Source organism: Octopus sinensis, linkage group LG15, assembly GCF_006345805.1.
Source record: "Octopus sinensis linkage group LG15, ASM634580v1, whole genome shotgun sequence".
NCBI classification, from domain to species: domain Eukaryota; kingdom Metazoa; phylum Mollusca; class Cephalopoda; order Octopoda; family Octopodidae; genus Octopus; species Octopus sinensis.
This window is the reverse complement of record NC_043011.1, coordinates 40,177,601-40,198,380: the sequence shown is the minus strand read 5'-3', so window position 1 is coordinate 40,198,380 and position 20,780 is coordinate 40,177,601. Positions and strand designations below refer to the sequence as shown.

At 37.8% G+C, this 20,780-nt stretch overlaps 2 protein-coding genes across 9 annotated transcripts in view; one reads left to right on the top strand and one right to left on the bottom strand.

Annotated features, from left to right (window-relative positions):
* Positions 1-7,235, bottom strand: part of LOC115219831 (wiskott-Aldrich syndrome protein family member 3) — a 178,171-nt gene extending 170,936 nt beyond the window's left edge. For 6 of the 8 annotated variants that reach the window (XM_036509640.1, XM_036509644.1, XM_036509645.1 and 3 more), the window contains exon 1: positions 7,079-7,234. The gene's annotated coding sequence lies outside the window, so the exon portion shown is untranslated. Of the gene's footprint in view, positions 1-7,078 lie in introns of all 8 variants that reach the window. The other 2 variants (XM_036509641.1, XM_036509646.1) reach the window with 2 other exon arrangements.
* A 206-nt stretch (positions 7,236-7,441) lies between these two features.
* The window catches only part of LOC115219819 (pre-mRNA-processing factor 17), a 157,701-nt gene continuing 144,362 nt past the window's right edge, over positions 7,442-20,780 (top strand). The window contains exon 1 of the mRNA XM_029790099.2: positions 7,442-7,653. Within this exon, the coding sequence (XP_029645959.1) occupies positions 7,483-7,653 (171 nt within the window). The 5' untranslated portion in view covers positions 7,442-7,482. The remainder of the gene's footprint in view (positions 7,654-20,780) is intronic.

Below are 20,780 nucleotides of genomic sequence, written 5' to 3'. Positions count from 1 at the left end.
GCACAAACTGATCTGATGTATTTTTTGAAATTGTCCAAATGATCTTGTGGGTGGGATGAGTGAAAACACTGAGCAACAAAACCTTAGGCATGTATAGTACGAAGGCTAACCATAGAAAGCAATGATGTCCATGACTTCCTAACATGTTTAGTGATGACATCCATAATATTAATGGAAGAGATGAATAACACAAACATGGAAAAAGGGACAAATTAAACAAGTATCAGTACACTATACAAGAAAAGGCAAACAATACCAGTTGTATACCAAGCCAACACTGAACTTGAAAATATTCTAAACATGGTCAGCCTGTCATCATTTTAGAGGTTTTGTAGCACTACATAAAATGCTAGGGTATGAATAATGAAATTAAAACCAACCTAAGTTGGGTACATTCGCTAACTTAGTGTTATTACTACTATTATTAACCCCCATGTGAGCTTTCGTTGCGCAAGCCTATTATCAAATATGTATCAGTCGCAACCAACTCGTACCGAAAACTACATTATCCAAAGAAGACGACAGAGTATGATACGAGGAGGTTGATTTTCGTCGCTATGTCTAGCAGCTCGAGCAATCGCAGACAAGCTCCCTCGTCGGTTCAGAGTGTTTTGGTGCAGTTGTTTAAGCCGAGGTCATTCACCCTGGTCCAAGAAAACTTGGATCAAAGACGTGCCTGGCTCAGAACAAAGTCGTTCTAATGTAGTCCAAGATAGATAGATAGAGAGATAAAGAGAGATAGAGAGAGGGGCAGAAATAGAGAGACACGCAGGGTGACCTACCTCTCTATATCTCTCCCTCTATCTTTATCACTCTGTCACCCTGCGTGTCTCTCTATCTCTATATATCTCTCTATCTACGACTACTTTATCTCGTGTATTTTCTTTGCCTTTTTTCTATAAGCCGGTAGGATGTGATTTGAAGAGAAAATTGAGAATTTAGCTGTTATTTCTAGCTAGGAGAACAACTTCAAGCATCTCTCGTTGACTGATAATAACAATAATAAAAAAAAAAAACAGAACGACACCAGTTGTCACAGCAGGTTTCACACAACATTAAATGTGCATGATCGCGTGTGCGTGCACATACACACCACACACACGTGTGTGTGTGTGTGTGTGTGTGTATGTATGTATGTGTGTGTGTGGCTGAAACCATAGACACGCTACCAGCGTGAACGGGTTTGTGAAATAAAGCCAATACAAGCGGCTGATCGACCGTTTAGTGCCTCTTGTCTTTCTGTAAACAAATAACTAAATATAGAATTTAAAGCACACACACACACACACACACACACATACATACATACACGTGTGTGTTAGTGTGTGTATACATATATATATATATATATACACACACACGCACACACGTTTTTCTGCAGACAGCTTGGATATGCCATACAAGAGGTTACTGAGACGTGTGTGTGTGTGTGTGTATATGTGCGATGAAAGGAGGGGGTGGATGATTTTTTTTTCGATCTAAAATCAATTTGAGTACAAGCATATGTATATAGACATCAGACAAATATATAGACATGCATTTAAACAATATTTACAAATATCGACATTAGCATATACGCACGCGCAACAGATGCACACTATACACATATAACAACATACATGTACAGGCAAATATAGACAAACAAATCGGTACCTATGCATACGTACACACACACACTCAGCTACGCAAACATACATACACGCATGTACATGTGTCTGAGTGTATATAAATATATACGCACTCACAAATACATATGCACACATCTAAACATGCGTCTTCGTGGTATGTACATATAAATTACACACACACACAAAGCGAGTTATTACTCAATTTATACCCAGTTAGCCTTTGGAACGGGTGCACAAGGCTGTAAGCCCTAACACAGAAATAACAGAATTTTTCGAAACCTCTTTTACTGTAATATCACGATTCCTTCTCACTCATACCAAATTCTTTCGCTGTGGGATGCCGAAAATGTTCCTCCTGATTAAACAAGATACTTGGGACTTACATCACAGTCTAAAAAGCACAAGACATCACCGCCACCACGACCACTACCGGTTGAAGAATTTCTTCTACCACCATGCCATTACGACGCTAGAATTTCTGCCTTGGTGGTGGTAAGGCGGGAGGGGAAAATAAATCAGAAGACGAAGAAGAAAACAAAAAAAAAACAAAAAACAAATTCGAAGAGGAAGCTTGAGGAATTAAAGTATTTAGCGACAGTGCTACAAAAAAGATGAGTTACGACGAAACACAAGTCTTAAGATAGATACGACCATTCCAGAGATAGCGTAAGTTGCGATATAAATGCTATAAGTCAAGAGTGTACGTGAAATAAATATAAAATACAACTGAATTAGAAATTCATAAGTCATCCATGAATAATCACTTCATTATTTTATTGTTATGATAAACAACGTTAACAATAATAGCAATAACAACGAGGATAGTGATAAAAACTAAATAACAAAGACAAATCGACCTTAAACTTCGGATTAACGATAACACTCATAGCCTATGTGCATGTGTGCATATATATATATACACACACACACTCAGCAACATTAAGCTCAACTATATTTCCAGGAACCCTGTTCTCACAATACTAATATTAAAATCTATTATATATATATACAGATATTACATAGTATATGAAACGGATCACCCATCAACCCAAGTAAAATTGATAGAAAATGAATGAGCAAATGATATTGAAAGAAAAATCATCGTGATAACCTAAGCTACCTTTTAAATGAAGAGATTAATAACAAGGGATAAGGATAAGAAGGGTGACTACACAGGGTAAATTGAAAGGAACACACACACTATATGTGCAAAAGAAAGACTGGTGGGGACGGGGTGTGGGGCTTGTAAAATTATTTATTTCGAAAATGTCAAGTCGGAAAAGGAAGAGAGAGAAAAAAATAATAATAACAACAAGAGAGGACCAGCGCTGTCATAGTAAAATTACTGCTACTATATTCGACTAAGAGCGGGGCGGAGAGAACTCCAAGTAACTTAATAATTATTATCATTTCTAACGACTAATTTTAGACGGAGAGAGGTAAGAAAAAAAAAAAAAACGAAACGAAATCAGTTGAAACCCCCACCCCCGTCAGTATTTTCAGTGGTACCTTATTTTACAGAACCCGGGGAAGATATAAAAAAACAAAAGTCGATATGGACGGGATCTAAAACGGTTGGGAAAATAAAGGGCCGTAAATGTTAACTGAATCACCAAGCTTGATAATCCATTTGCTCTCTCGCAATAATAATAATAATAATAATGATCCTTTCTAATATAGAAAGGAGGCCTGAAATTTTGAGGGAAGGGGCTACTCGATTAAATCGACGTCAGTGCTCAATTGGGGTTTACTTTATCTACTATGAAAGGATTAAAAAGTCGACCTAGGCGTAATTTGAACCAAGAAAATAAAGACGGACAAAATACCGCTAAGCATTTTCTCCGACGTGCTAACCATTCCGCCAGGTCGCAGACTTAAAAACATTTTCGGCACAAGGTATACACCTGGAAAGGGGATTACAGTTGATTACATTGGACCCAGCACTTAAACTGTAACCTATTTTATCGACCCTGGAAGAATAAAAAAAAAGTCAATCGTAAGAAGGGTTCGAACTCGGAACTTAAAGGGACGTAACTAACTATAGCGAAGTATTTTGTATGTCGCTCTACCGGTTCTGCCAATTCACTCGCCATACTATTGTTAATAATAATCCTTACCATTACAGGCACAAGGCCAAAAATTTTGGAGGAGGGGGCTAGTTGATTACACCGACCCCAGTAATAAACTGGTACTTATTTAATCGACCATGAGAGGATAAAAGCAAAGTTGACCTCGGCGGATTTTGAACTCAGAACGCAAAAACGGACGAAATGCCGCCAAGCATTTTGCCCGGCGTGCTAACGATTCTGCCAGCTCGCCGCCCTACTACAGCTACTACTAATAATAATCTTTTCTACTATAAGCACAAGACCTGGAATTCGGGAACGGGAGAGGAGTCATGTCGATTACATCGACCTCAGTACTTGACTGGTACTTTACTTATCGACCCCGGAAGGGATGAAAGGCAAAATTAACCGCGGTGGGATGAGAATTCAGAGTGTAAAGAGCCGGAACAAATTCTACCGAACGTTTTCTTCGAAGCGCAAACGATTCTGCCATCCAACGATAACCATGATGATGATAATGATAATTGCCATCCGACTCGACTGATGTGGCCACAAAGTAGGGGATCAGAGCTCGATCCGAAAGCCTACTCGTACCCGTAACAGAAGCCTGTACAATAATTGTTTCGGTATAAGGACAAAAAAAATTATAAGTAAAAAAAAAAAAAAAAATTGCCCAAGTGTTAGGGTAGGAAACGTTTAAGAGAAATTAATTAATTAATAGAATTTAATTTAAGTCTCATGAGCAGATACCTATATTTCCCAATCAACTTTTTTTCCGGCTTTGATGAAGGTAGAATGGTTTCATTTTATATTTATTTATTTATTGCCACCCCCAGCCGCATCACATCAATGAGATAAAATTTTTCACATCAAAACAGAATAAAACCACAATGTGATCGCTCGCTATGCAAGAAATAACAGCCAATATCAATCTCGTCAATTTACACCCAATGAAAAGAAAAAAATGGAAGAACAAACTGATTGATATAAAGCAAAATATAGTTTACCAGAAAAAAAATAAAATAAAAGGACGAGATGGTCATGGAAGAGAGGCTTTTGAGCATAGGTTTGCTTAATCAAAGCTGGCCTGGGGCGAAAGAAAAAGAAATCGGTCGATTTCTAAAAACCATCCCTGAACAAACGATGGAACATCACTAGCAGCTTGACTAAGCAAAAATAACAGCCAAACAAAACCCTACCATCTAAAAAAACAGAGAGAGAGAGCGAGAGGGAGGAAGGGATACAGATAACACAATGTCCGGAATCACAAATATGATGGTCATTTTGGAGCGCCTGTGATCATTATGGGCTTGCTTGATCTCTTTATACTACTTCTCTTGTTTCTACTACCCTTAATTACACACACACACACACACAGAGAAGAGCGAGAAAAGACGAATGAGTGGGTACACGCCCTCGTTAGTTCTTTAGTTCGTTTTAGCCATCACAGCTCAAGCCATGTCATACCATCAAAAGAACACTATACCATCGTTAGATTAATCATTTCGCTTCGTTTGACAGAACACACACAGATGTATGTATGTATGTATGTTTGTATGTGTGTGTGTGTGTAGATATAAACAGCATTCTTAAGAAAATGACAAGCCCTTAATACGAAAAAAAAAAAAGTCAAAACGAGATCACAGCCTTGTTTTCAAGCTAACATGTTTAATAAAAGTGAAGCTGTTCCCCAAATATACAAATACATGCATCCGTGAATATACTCTAGAATATATATACATATATATGATGATGATGACGATATATATATATATATACATGTGTGTGTGTGTGCGGGCGTGTATATACATGTGTATATGTGGTGTGTTTAAGAGAATTTCAAAGCCATTAATTTCCTCATCACACACACACACATATAGTATATATATATATATATATATATATATAAAGTGTGTGTGTGTATGTGTGAATTTCCTAGTATATACTTTCACTAAAATGATATGTCGGCCCCTCGAAATCTGTACAACAATTTTTCATGTCAACATAAGAAGCTAATATAATAATCCATCTATTTTTGTTCTCTGTGTCTTCCCTACCGGAAGTTGTTGCTTTTGGACATCTGACAAGGAGGATCTTTTTAAGATATTTTAATATATTTTAAAGGAGGAACGATCAGAAATTCACTCAGGAATACAGAAATGTAACAAATAAACTAACAAGCAAAGCTAACCATAACCAAATCATTCCCATTCATTTTAATATTGAATAAATAATAATTAGTATTAATAATATCATTGTAGTAATTAATATTATAGTAATAGAAATTTGAAAGAATATAATAAATGGTTTAGCAGAAGGTAATGAAAATATGTAGAGGTTTGAAGAAAAAACGATATAAATGAAAGTAACGGGTATATATATATATATAGGTATATATATATATATATATGTTAAAGAGTCATGTGGTGTGATGTAGTGAAATCTTCCTTTGGAAATTGCTACATGAAGAATGGAGCATACTCCAAGATTACATTATATATATATATATATAGCTTATTCTGTTACATAGAAAATGTATGCGAATATGTATACATACATACATATATATATATACACTGAGCATATTCTTCGTTTTATATATATATATATATATATATATATATATTATAGAATATCCTGTGTATATATAAATATACCTTATTCTATATTATTATAGAACACTGCTACATGTCTGTGTATGTATATGCATTTATAACATATTCTTTGTGTGTGTATGTATATATATATATATATATATATATATATACACATATATAAAATCATATCCTATGTGTAATACATACAGTTTATTCTATATTATATATATATATGTATATATATTATTGTGTGTGTGTGTGGTGTGTATATATATATTATACATATATAACATATTCTCGTTTTTTTTTTTTTAAATATATGTATTAGAATACACTGAATGAGTGTATACACATACATATGTGAGTGTAATGATATAGTTATATATGTAGAAAGATAGGAAGAGGTGTATATATATATGTGTGTGTAGAGGCAGCAGATTTCTTTCACTGTTTGGTGCTTGTAGAGTGAAAAATAGACAGACATAGAAAGAGGAGAGAAATACATTGGGTATATAGTTAAGTTAAGCTTCCACAGTTGCCCACGCCGTGTGAATATTCGTAAAAAAAAAAAGAAAGAATCACAATAAAAAGTAAAAAAAAAAACAACAAAAAAAATGATAGATAGATGGATAGATGGATATAAAGATAGATATATTATGAGACAGACAGCCGCGCTTCTCTCGCGAAAATAATATGTAAAAAAAAAATTCTCTGGAATCGATTGCGAAACATAGATAAGTGATTAGTTATCTATGTGTTGGTTTTTTAGTTTTCTAGAAGTACTTACCTCCTTCGATTATAGTTAAAAGATGCGACATGAAACTCCTTTAGAGCCTTTCACATGCTTTCCACCGACTCTAATCCCATTTCCATCAAGAATTCACAAAATGGCGACATAATATCCAATCAAGCTGGTCACTTGCTCTTCATTTACTGCCAAATATTTTTATTCATCACTTAATCATTTACATACTTTATTTATATTAACGAAACTTAGAAAAAAATTATAGACAGAGAAAAAAATAATATAATCGATCAGTTCTCTTTTTTTTTTTAAATCGGTTTTTCGGGGTTTCTGCTAAATATATATATATATTTTTTTCTTTTTTTATAGCTTTCATGTAACTCACTGTAATATCTACCAATCAGAAGCGACTATTCCAAATTTCTGCTGAGCTTATTCTAGCACAAATGTCGTCGATGTTATCATTACAGCAGTATGCGAGTAGTTCAGAGGAATCTAATATCTCCGGCTCTGAAGACAATGGAGACGAGACACGAATTCACTTAAAAACAGTTGACCAGACCACTTCCTTATCGTCGAAAATCTCCATCGTTGCAGCTCCTGACGTTGTTTCAAAGGTAAATAAATTAGCATCAACCATAATATTTACTCCCTCCCTTCCTCTCTCTTTCTCTTTCTATCTTTCTTTAACTCCAGCCATGTGCTTCTCATTCTTCAGTTTCTGTGTCTCTCTCTCTTCTTTCATCTGGCTTTTTTACACACCATCTCATTTGTTTACAATATGATTTCATCAGGTTCAAAACGTTCTGTGTTATTGATGTGCTATGTTCTTACACCAGATCGATATACATACATACACACACATATATGTACGTGTGTGTATATATATATGTATATGTGTTATGTATAAAACTGTATTGTAATCGAACCGTTTTAGATAGATTTAAATGTTCTTAAATTTAAACTGTCCCTTGTTCTATAAGTAAAAACAAGGGGTTAGCTTTCATTGTTATTCTTCCGGTTTTACGTTCATAGTTCAAATCCCGCCGCGGCCTAGTCTGTCCTTCATCCTTTCGGGCTCGGTAAAATAAGTACCAGTTGAGCACTGGGTCGATATAATCGACTAGCATTCTCCCATGAAACTTCAGGTCTTGTGCCTATTGTAAGAAGAATTATTGTGCAGTTTACTCCACTAATTTCAACTATAATCTTTGTTTCCAGCTGACTATACTTCTGGTGTTATTATGACATCAATAATTATATACTAATTGACTTACCACATGGTTAAAAGTAAAAGAAAACCAAAACACAGATTTGTCACCGTTATCATTGGGACCCCGGTGGACTCTGAATGGGCAGCCTTATGATCAACCATAGCCATTTCGTTTTAATTTCAGGCATTCTATTTTGCACTATGGTAGTTGATGTTTAATCGAAGTCAGCCCTGATCAAGCAGACAGACTTATGATGATCGAAGGTGTTCATACTGTGATCAGTCAATGATTCTAGATTTTGTTTGTCTGGGACTATATTATTCATTATGTCCTTCCCTTTTTAAGGCGAGTGTTATTTCCCAAAGGGTTGAGCAATCTAATAATATTTTTCTCATTTATGTTTAATTATATAGTTTATATATATATATAATCTACTTTTGGCGAAATTTGAACTTGGATTCTCATTTATCACTGCAAGCCATTTAGACTGTATCACCGCTCTATGCTCTAGTTCTGTCTAACCTACGGATAAATATTTATAATCATTCAATGAATATACTTATTTATGAACAAAGAATTTACATTGCAACATGCTCTTCTGTTTATCAATGTACTTCTGTAAACCTTACAGAACCACTTTATATATCAATCATCAAAAAGGACGGTTCTCTTGGCAACAACTCTGAGAAATCCTCCTGGATGCTGTTCCTCTTCTAACTCCATGTTCTCATACACTAAGTCATATTTCCCCCAAAATTTGATTCTGCAGTATAATACCTTCGCTAATAAATATTCCAGTTACCACTCCAACCCAACAAGGCCTTGATAATGTCCCTTTCAATACCCATAAACAATACACTCCCATTGCCACTTTTTCTTTTTCTACAGGAAATTACTCAGATCTATGGTAACACTCTAAAGGGTGGCCTTCTACATTTATCAATCACTAACCTTTCACTCACATCTCTAACATCTCCATCTTGATGGAAACGTTATTAACAAGAGCACTCAGAAAGTGCAAACCTCTGCCAAGGCAACACCAATATCCTCTCAATGATTAGCCAGAGGTGATTTTGAAATAAACTTGACTGCTCTCACAAACGAGAATACGAAAAATGAACCCAACCACTCGAAAATTTTAGTAAAAAAAAATTGGAAAAATAATCTAGAATCCTTGTCTGGTACCCGATTGATTCCAAAATCTAATCAGTTCGTGCCAGTCACAGGGCCAAACATCCCTGAAAATTTCATCCGAATCCATCCAGCGGGTCTTGAGATATCTTGTCCACGGACAAACAAACAGATGTGACTGTAAACAATACCTCCGTCTTTGCTAAGGTGGAGGTAATAATCACTTTGAAGTTTTGATCCTCCTTAGTGACCACCTGTACAGCCTCCAAAGGGCCAGATTTATTGCAGTCCTCCTCCTCTGTCATTCACCAATGTTCCTTCACACTTGAGAATTTCAGTGAAAGCAGTGTTACTGTACTTGTTTTCAACAAATTCTTCAGTCATATCCTCTATGTCTGCCATGGGAACTATCTCTTTTTCTACTTATGAGTGTCATCCATCTCTTGTCATAATGATTAGCACCTTCCTGTCAGATCATGCCAATGCAGTTTCTGCTGTGTTCTTGCTAGAGTTCACACCATTGTATCGGGGTACCTAAAGGTTTAGCTGTGTCCTCTACACTCCTCCTATATATTAATGGTCAGCTTGCTGTTCGTCACTTCTTATAGCACTACACACTTGTACACTAATGATTCCACTCTTTATTCTGCCTTCTCTCTCCACACAGAGTTGTCATTGTCATCCATATGCTACCTTATTGAATTCCTAAACCACTTTCATCATCATTTAACATCCACTTTCCACACTGGCATGAGTTGGACAGGAGCTGACAAGGCCAGGTTCCAGTGTCTGTTTTGGCTTGATTTCTGCAAATGGGGGCATATCCTAACCCCAACCACTTTACAGAATGTATTGAGTGCTTTTTGCATGTCACCATCACTGTTGCTTTGTAAGTAGCATCAGCACCATTGCTTTTCTCATGGCACTCTCACCAATGCTTTTTACATGACAGACCTTGAGAACCTGGTGTCATGCAAATCTGGCTTCTTTTAACACTTGCCAGCCTACCCTGGCACCTGTGCTGGTGGCACCTAAAAAGCACCATCCGTACGTGGTCGATGCCAGCGCCGCCTTGACTGGGTTACGTGCCGGTGGCACATAAAAAGTACCAACTGTTCGTGGCCATTGCCAGCCTACCCTGGCACCTAAAAAGCACCATATGTACGTGGCCGATGCCAGCGCTTCCTTGTCGGTGGCACGTAAAAACCACCATCCAATCATGGCCATTGCCAGCCTCCCCTGGCACGTAAAAAGCACCCACTACACTCACGGAGTGGCTGGCGTTAGGAAGGGCATCCAGCTGTAGAAACACTGCCAGATCAGACTGGAGCCTGGTGCAGCCTCCTGGCTTCCCAGACCCCAGTCGAACCATCCAACACATGCTAGCATGGAAAACGGACGTTAAACGATGATGATGACAGAAATAATCATTACAATACAGCTTGTACCAGTTATGTACAACAAGCATAAGTTGTAAACTTTGCTATGAAAGGGTCACAATCTCTAACAATACTTTTACTACAGCCTCAAATAGAGTGTCACCAAAATTGTACCCCTAAACTAGGAATTCCTTTTTTTTTTTTTTTTTTGGCTAAAAAATACTATTGATTTATTGCCGTCCCCTCTACAAACTAACACTCCATCTATTAGAATGATGAGAGTTCCAATTGATATAATCAAGGGAACAGCCTGCTCATGAAATTTACTTGAGGACTCCTACGACATAATGTAGTTCTCGGGCAGATTCAGCTTGACAGAAAATTACCTGTACAACTCATTGGACTGAGTGGACTAGAGCAACGTGAAATAAAGTGTCTTGCTCAAGGACACAGTGTGCCACCAGGAATCGAACACATGACCTAACAAACATGAATTGAATACCCTAACCAATAAGTCACACTCCTTCACCTCTTCCCCTCTGCAAAGTTCATGTAAGACCTACATTTGTATACTACTCACATATCTGGTTTGCACTGCTTCTATGCTCAGAAATAGCCTAGTTCATAGCCAAAAATAAAAGTCATTTGACTGATTGGCATTGATTCACTTGCCAACATACAGGAACCCTTTTTCTTGTGTCTTTTCTGTAGCTACCAGCTGGTTCTGTGCCCATCCTCCCAAAGGTTGCTGAGCTCCTTCCTATTGTGCCTTTTTCCCCAAATTCCATACCAAAAGCCATGCCAATTATTCTTACCTACATCTGATTGATTCTCTTGAGACTTTCCCATCTTTGGGTTTTCTTCCCTATCACAGATGTCTAAATTGCATTTATTTCACCAGTCAAGAAGGCCCTACAGAAATTATGGTAACATAAGCACCACATACAGGAATGTCATAAGATTTAGCAAATAGGATCTTGTCAGGAAAGCTAAGGTTAAAGTTTATGAACAGTCTCTGAAAATCCTTGGCTTGTTAAAGTCTTTTGATGGCACTGATGTCTGCTAAACCTATTAATATGGAGAGAGAAAAACAAAACTCTTCTCTTTGTATTAATCCAGTGAACTTGGATCATTTCGTTATCTTGCTTCACATGCATCTGGTTGTCAGGTGAGGCCTTTGTGAAAATTAAATGAATGTTTTTATTGCAGTTTATGACAAGCTGTAATGTAAATAAGCCTGAAAGATAAGAACATCTGTTATTGGCCATAAAGCCACTTATTCTCTCATCCTTATTTTCAACCAGCGGGAGTGGGCTACAGACCTTGCCCCACCCACCACAATAGATACTTCATGAACTCTTCAGTGAAATGTAAGAGATTGGGCCTTTGTTAGGTGTTGCTGGAAAAAGGTAAAGGTGAAAAGAGGATATCATATGAAAGATGTGTGTGGATATTTCAAACTCCATCTAAAAAGAGACTTTCTCTGCTCCTGAACAAATCTATTATAATTTCCTTCAGTTGTCACAAAACGTATGATGATGTTAGATATTATTAAGGCGGCGAGCTGGCAGAAACGTTAGCACGCCGGGCGAAATGCGTAGCCGTATTTCGTCTGCCGTTACGTTCTGAGTTCAAATTCCGCCGAGGTCGACTTTGCCTTTCATCCTTTCGGGGTCGATAAATTAAGTACCAGTTACGCACTGGGGTCGATGTAATCGACTTAATACCTATGTCTGTCCTTGTTTGTCCCCACTATGTTTAGCCCCTTGTGGGTAATAATGAAATAGATATTATTATTGGCAGTGACCTGGCAGAACTGTTACCATCATGAAAAAAATGCTTGACAGAAAGATCTCTTCAATTTGTCTGTCTTTACATCCTGAGTTTAAATGTCGCCAAAGCCAACATTGCCTTTCATCCTTTTGGAGTCAATAAAATAAATAGCAGTTGAATACTAGGGTTGATGTAACCGACTTGCCCCCAACTCTAAAACTGCAGGATTTATGCCTAAATTTGAAACACTGGGGTTGATGTAATCAATTAGCCCCCTTCCCCCAAAATTTTCATGGCCTTGTGTCCAGAGTAGAAATAATAATAATATTATTATTGTTATTATAATTTCTTCAATTATCACAAAACTTATGATGATGCAAGATATTATCATCATTATTATTATTATTATTGGCAGTGACCTGGTAGACTCATTAGCATGCCAGATAAAATGTTTAGCAGCATTTTGTCCGTCTACATTCTGAGTTCAAATGTCACCTTGGTCGACTTTGCCTTTCATCCCTGAAACTGCTGGTCTTGTACCAAAATTTGAAATCCTTGTGATTACTATTACTATTGGTTTGACAGAATCATCAGACCATTGGAGAAGACATCTTACAGTATATGTTCCTGATATTTACATTCTGGGTTCAAATTTTAGTGCTGGTTAACTTTTCTTTTCATCTTTTCATCAACTTCATTTCAATATCCACTTTTCCTTGTTCATATGAGTCAGATGGAATTAGTTGAGACAGATGCCTTTGCTGTCACCAACCCTCACCTGTCTAAAAGTAAAGTCATTTTCCCCTATGGCTGGGGACACTTTGGCACCGCTTGTATGATAATGACACTTCTTTACAACAATCACATAATGTCAAGACATGGAAACATCAACTCATACATTCACACACACAGGCATGGGTTAGATGATTTGACTGAGGATTGGCGAACCAGGTGGCTGCACCAGGCTCCAATTTGATCATGTATGTCTACATATATATACACAACAGGCTTCTTTCTTGTTTCCATCTACCAAATCTATACACAAGGTTTTGGTTGGCCTATTGCTATAGTAGAAGACATAGAGTGGGACTGAAGCTAGAATAAATGATTAGGAAGCAAGCTTCTTAACTTCACAGCCATGCCTGTGGATCAATAAAATAAAGTATTATTCCAGTACTGCAGCCAATATGACTAACTGTTCCATTCCCAAAATTTGTAGCCTTAGATCTAAAGACGAAAACATCATTACTATTATTAATGACAGTTCATAGCCTTTGAAATTCTGAACACTGTTATGTCAGCACCTCAGGATGCTCAGTATTTTTGATTTGTACCAGGGGCAGGAGTAGTTGTGTGATTAGAAGCTTGCTTCCCAACTACATGGTTCCAGGTTCAGTCCCATGGTGTGGCAACATGAACAAGTGTCTTGTTCTGTAGCCTCAGGCTGACCAAAGCCTTGAGTGGATTTGGTGGAGGAAACTGAAAGGAACCTGTCATGTGTGTGTGTGTGTCTCTATTTGTCCCCACTACTGCTTGGCAACTGGTGTTGGTATGTTTACATCCTCCTAACTTAGCAGTTTGGTAAAAGAGACCTATAGAATATATACAAGCTTTAAAAAAAAAGTACTGCAGTCGATTTGTTCAACTAAAATTCTTCAAGGCTGTGCTTCAGCATGGCTGGAGTTTAATAACGGAAACATGTGAAAGGTAAAATACAAGAGAAGCGTAAATAATGTGATTACAGAGGCTAACAACTCTGGACTATTCTACATAAAACTGACAATGAGTGAAAAAAAAAGGGTTCTTCAGTGTTAAACCAAAGCATTGGTGCAAGGAAACTGAAGTCTGCCAAATGAAAATGGCAATGCTATCGGTATTAGTGGAATTCTTGGCACCTGTGCTGGTGACACCTAAAAGGCACCCTTCAAATGTTGGGCATCACAGTGACCAAGACCCATCAAGACAAGTGAAATTGTAGCTGTGGCCTATGCTGATGTCACATAATTGGCACCCATGCCCATGGCATGTAAAAAGCACCCATTACACTCTTGGAGTGGTTGGCATTAAGAAGGGCATCCAGCCATAGAAACCATGCCAAATCAGATTGGAACTTTGTGCAGCTCTCCAGCTTACCAGTTTCAGTCAAACCATCTGACCCATGCCAGCATGGGAAGCGGATGTTAAATGATGATGATGATGGTGAATTACACCTTCCTCTTTGTGAGAAGAGTAGTCTTGAGCATATGTTGCATGAGCTTCTTAGCCATTAGTCTTGTATCCTGTCGATGTATGTTTGGCCTGGAAAGATCTCTTCAATTTCTTTACATTTTGAATTGCAGGTGAAAGTAATGAAATCAATTATGGGCCAGCAAAGTGATGAACATATTGTAAACAGGTGAAAGAGGGCTTGACTTTGATGCAGGTGTTGACTGAATTGTGAAGGCATGTGGCTTACTGGTTAAGGTATTCAGCTCACGATGGTGAAGTTGTGAGTTCGATACCCAGTGGTGCAGTATGTTCTTGAGCATGACACTTTATTTCACATTGCCCCAGTCCACTCAGCTGGCAAAAATGAGTAGCGCCTGTATTTCAAAAGGCCAGCCTTGTCACATTCTGTGTCACGCTGAATCTCCCAGAGAGCTACATGAAAGGTACTCGTGTCTGTAGTGTGCTCATCCACTTCCACATTAATTTCATGTCCAAGCTATTCTGTTGATCAGATCAACTGGAACTCTTGCTATTGTGTGTGTGTATGTGTGTGTATATCTAAGATTAAGTTGAGTCACCAAGTCAATCCGGTATTATCTGCACAGCTCGAAGAAAATCAAATAAGGAACAGGATGTCAAGGTATTAATGCAATATGACTGTTTCAGGCAGCTCCATTTAATTGAAAAATGCAAGCATTACAATTTAAAGTGCAGGACCATCTTCAGTTGCAAATATATGGATTTTCATAGTGTAGGTCCCTTTAACTGAAAATAATGGAAAAAGTTTATGTCACCCTTACTCTACCTCTTTTTCTGGGCATTTACTATTATCTAATTGACTCCTTCTAAGATTTGTTTCTTTGTGTGATAAAGGGAACTTATAGCCATAAGAAATTAAGATTCAAGAGAACATCTAATAATATTTATTTATGACCAGCAGCTAGTTCTGAACTGTCAACTCCTAGTCTTCTTAATTCTCAATAAATGCAATCTGCTAGATGCATTAGATCTTTTGATGGTGATAAGGAGATAGATAAAAAAAATTAGAAATGAACTACAATTCCATGACCCCCACTGTGAACTATTCCTGCCGCTCCAAATTTGTAATTGCTTTTCTTTTAGTTTATTTCTATCACAATAGTAGCAGCATGGAATTATTTTGTTCTCTAGCTCTGATAAAATGTTTGCGAAAAATTATATTAGTATATCTTGTCTGTTGAAAATCCATATTTTTGCAACTGAAGGTGGCGCCGTATTTTAAATTGTTGTAATGCTTGCATTGCATTGTTTGATTAAATGCAGCTGTTACTTATTTGGTGTGTGTATATATATATATATACACACACACATACATACAGGGTGTGATGGGTAAATTGTCACCATTTTAATTTTGTGCATTGTTTGTTTTTGATTTTGTCGACTACACAGTGTAGTAGAGTCAGTTGGGCACTGTCTGTGAGAAAAACAGCAATGTGATGCAATTCACTCTGCCAGATATTTGGAAACAACATGCTGTACTGCTTGGCATTCATGCTGGAAGCTCCAGTATGAACATTTCAGAGTGTTTGAGTGTCAATCTGAGAGCAGTGCAGAGTATTCAGAAAGAGTTGGATGAGTCTAATGATGATTACGAAGGTATGACAGCTCAGAAAACTCACTCTAATCGTTCTTATAAGAAAAATCTCCTGAATTTGTTGGTGAGATCCAGGCCATGATTGACAACGATCCCTCTAAGTCAATCAGATCCATCATCAGGGACATGAAAGTGTGTGTTTCTTAGGCAGGTAGTGCATGATGACATTCAGTATTCCTCATACAAGATCAGAAGGGGCCAATTTTTATCTGAAGCCATCAAGGACAAGAGGAAAGACTGCTACAAAGCTTTTGAACAAACTCCAACATCCCCTCCAACCGAACATGCTTTGATTTTTCTCTGATGAGAAAAATTTCTGCCATGATCAGATGGTGAACACACGGAACAACCATTGGTTTTCTGTGTCCCCAAAACATGTACAGAGAGTGATAAAAATCAAAACATGCAGTCAACATTATGGTGTTTGGAGTGATCACTAGCAATGGCAACATTATATTTCTATTCATCTTCCCACATGCTCTCAGACTCAGCACAGAAGCCTACATCAAGTGCCTGGAGGAGGTAGTGCTGCCCTGGGTGAAGAGGGTGGCTGCTGGAAGACCCTATGTCTGGCAACAGGATTCTGCACCATACCACACAAGCAGGAGAACCCAGTCATGTTTGTCAGACAATTTCTGCAACCACATCACCCCTAACATCTGGCCACTTAACTCTCCAGACTGCAACCCCCTTGATTATTATGTGTTGGGCACAGTTGAGCGAGAGACCAACAGAGCTTCTGGTAACACCAAAGATGAACTGAAGGCAAGGATTATGGCATCATTCACCAACTTAAACATATATATACATATATTTGTGTGTGTGTATGTTTGTAGATATAGAGGCATGCATTTGCATATACACAATGTTAACATTTCATTACACCAAGCCTGGACTTGCAGATGAGTCTTCTCTTGCACAACTTGTCACCAATCTACACAGCCCTTTCTTATCTCCTCCTTGAGATGTAATATCTTCAAATCTGTCTTCACTCCTTCATCCCAGATCTTCCTCAATCTCTTTCAGTTCTACAGATTCCATTCACTTTGAACCCACAGTATTACTTTATACAGCTATCCTCCATCACAAATATCATATGACCTTACGCTTCATACACAAGCATCCTACAATCTATTCTTCACACTGATGGGGAAAAGTCCAGTGGTAATAACTCCCTGAACATTTTGCAACCAGTTTCTTATTGCTATGTTTTCAGAACATTTACCCCTCCTGCTAATTAGGTCCCCCAGGTAACAGAAGCTCTCAAATACGTCTGGGGAGTTGTCTGAGTATTAGATGGAGTCTGTTTTCTCATACATTCTCAGTACTGCTGGTGCCTCTGCACCTGTCACATGAGAAGTCTACCATCTACCAACTCTGTTAGCTTTCCTACGATTTCACTTCACATTTGTTACTCTCTAACCTATCTTCTTTATTCTTGTAGCAGTACCAATAATGATGTACACCAGTCATTGGGTATGACCTCCCCCCCACCACCACCACCATTTGTACTACCTGCTTCACTATGTTGGTGATTTGTCCATGTTCTACGTCACCTGATATTTTTAGCATCTTGGCAGTAATTCCTGATGGACCAGGTGCCTTCCTGTCCTTAATTGCTCTATCTTCCATACTGCTATCAACTTGAATAGTTGGTCCCTCTGTTGGAGTTTTTTTTTCTTTTTCCTATGCATTCTCCTTCTTCAACAACTGCTTGTTAGAACATTTCAGTGCCTTTTCCCCCGGCCTTTATTTTCAATGTCTGTAAGAGGAAAAGTACTATTATAATGCAATATAAATGTCTCCCCAATGTCAGGACATACTGAGGTAGCATTCTATGGCCAGATGCCCTTCTAAATAAAGAATTTTGTTCCGTGCCCTCATTTGTCAAACCACTGCCAGACAGTCTGTTTGTGGGACATATGAACAATGTCACTGTCTAAGCAGTATCAATGTGGATACACACATGCACACACATACATTACAAGCTTCTGTACAGTTTCCATCAAATTTCACTCATAAGGCATTGGTCCATCCAACAGAATATTGCCCAGCAATCTGAAATAACTCAAGACTCTCGCCCTCATTATCATTTTAATGTCCTCTTTTCTATGCTTGCATGAGTAGGACAGAGTCTATAAAGGCAGATTTTCTTCATCCAGATCCCCTTCCTGTCACCAACCCTCATCTTTTTCCAAGTAAATTTATAATATTTCCTCATGTCTAGACATATTTTCACAGGATACTAGAAATGAATGGCACTGCTTGTATGATAGTGACACTCATTTACAACTATTTGTTAATGTCATGACAAAGAAGTACAAACATACTTTCATAACAAACACACACATTTTTATATACACACACATATATCACTGTGTGTATACAACAAGCTTCTTTCAGTTTCCATCTGCCAATTTCACTTACAGGGCTTTGGTCAGCTTGGGTAGAATACACTTGGGACTTAACTGGAAACCAAACTTCTTATCTGTCCAGTCAAGCCAGCACCTATATTCTTGGTTGTGAATACTAATCCCATTCCTCGGAACTGCCAACTGTCTATCCTTCTAGTGAATACAAAATCTATCTGTCTTCTGTGTTCACTTAACTGGTCGATGATCAGCCAACTGGCCGGTTTGCAAGATTTCCAGTTATGAACTCATTTGCATACAGCCAATCAGAGCTCAACTATCAAACTAATTTATGAGCACATAACAAGTGATTGGCGATCAGATAAGGTCACTTGGGTAATAAATGACCATGCTTCTTTTCTCTTTTAATAATACTTCTTGAATTTGTTCCAACCATGGCTGCCTCTGCGTAGTTATTTGTGTTGTCGTTTACTTTCTAAAACAGTAAGGAGAGAGGGTTGCTAGCTCATCACCTTTTACCCACATTTTTCCCATCCGCATCTTTACCATATGGGGCCCTAACAAAATCCGATAATAGTTATTGATGAAAATCTATCTAATTACTTGTCTCCTTCTAAAATCAGGCATAACTTGGCAATCCGTCGACTTTCAACACTGTTCTTCGTTTTGAGTTTACTTGGTAGAGTGTGCTTGTTAACTTGACAACAAAGTCAAGGTGAGCTCTGATTGACAGTATGCAAATGAGTTCATTACTGGAGTCTGGAATTCTTGTGTGGAAAAAAATTTCGAGGCCAGTTTCTTGAAATTAGTGTTGCAAATGGCAAGGTCATTCACATAACAGCACTCTACAATTTGAACCCTCAACCTTATGATCATAGCTAACATAACTAACTACTGAGCCAATATCTTTCACATAGCTGAAATTATATTCTAAACAAAAGTGCAAAGTATAGGTCATGGAAAGGCTAAGTTCAATGCCACATTAAGCTGCCTCACAGATGGAATCAAATTAAAACTAATGTTTCTTTTCTAATGAAAAGCAACAATGCTAAATATAAAGTTACCTCCATGTGTTTTTGTTCATGTTCATAAGAAAGGGTGGATGAATAAACTTAAAGAATTGGAAATGCATGGAATAGGTACTAAGGTGATTTATGAATGGTAAAATAAACCTTAGGTGGTTTGGAATATGTTCAGATCCCACTTACCAAATGATATCAAGAAGAATCTGTATTAAAACTATACTCATCATCATCATCACCATCATTTATTGTCCATTGTCCATGCTGGCATGGGTTGGATGGTTTGACCAGAACTGGTAAGCTGAGGGGCTGCACCAGGTTCCAGTCTTATTTTGCATGGCTTCTACAGCTCGATGCCCTTCTTAACATCAACTAACACCAAGAGTGTAATGGGTGCTTTTACATGCCACCAGCACAGGTGCCAGTTGCTTGACACCAGCATCTGCCATGACTACAATTTCGCTTGGCTTGATGGGTCTTCTACTCAATCACAGCATACTGCCAAAGGTCTTGGTCATTTGTCATGGCCCAATGCTATAACTCCAATGGGATTAACACCTATGCATTAACCTCTAAATGTAAGTCTATATCTTTTTAAAAATAATATGTTTGGTGTAGAATCAATGGATGTTTAATGGGGAACAGTCATTCATAAAGGGTAATAATGTACATGCTCCACCACTGAATCTTTTCATCATCATCATCGTTTTAACATCCACTTTTTTCTGTGCCTGCATGGGTCAAATGGAATTTGTTGAGGCAAATTTTCTACAACTTGATGCCCCTCCTGTTGCCAACCCTACCCTGAGCGACATTTCATCTGTCTTTACATTCTGAGTTCTAATTTCTGCCATGGTCGACTTTGCCTTTCATCTTTTCAGAGTCAATAAAAAAAATACCTGTTATAAACTGGGGTCAGTGTGATCAATTAGCTCCTACACCTCCAAAATTTCAGGCTTTGTGGCTATAACAGAAAGAATTATTATTATTATTGAGTGAGAGAGCAGTGCAT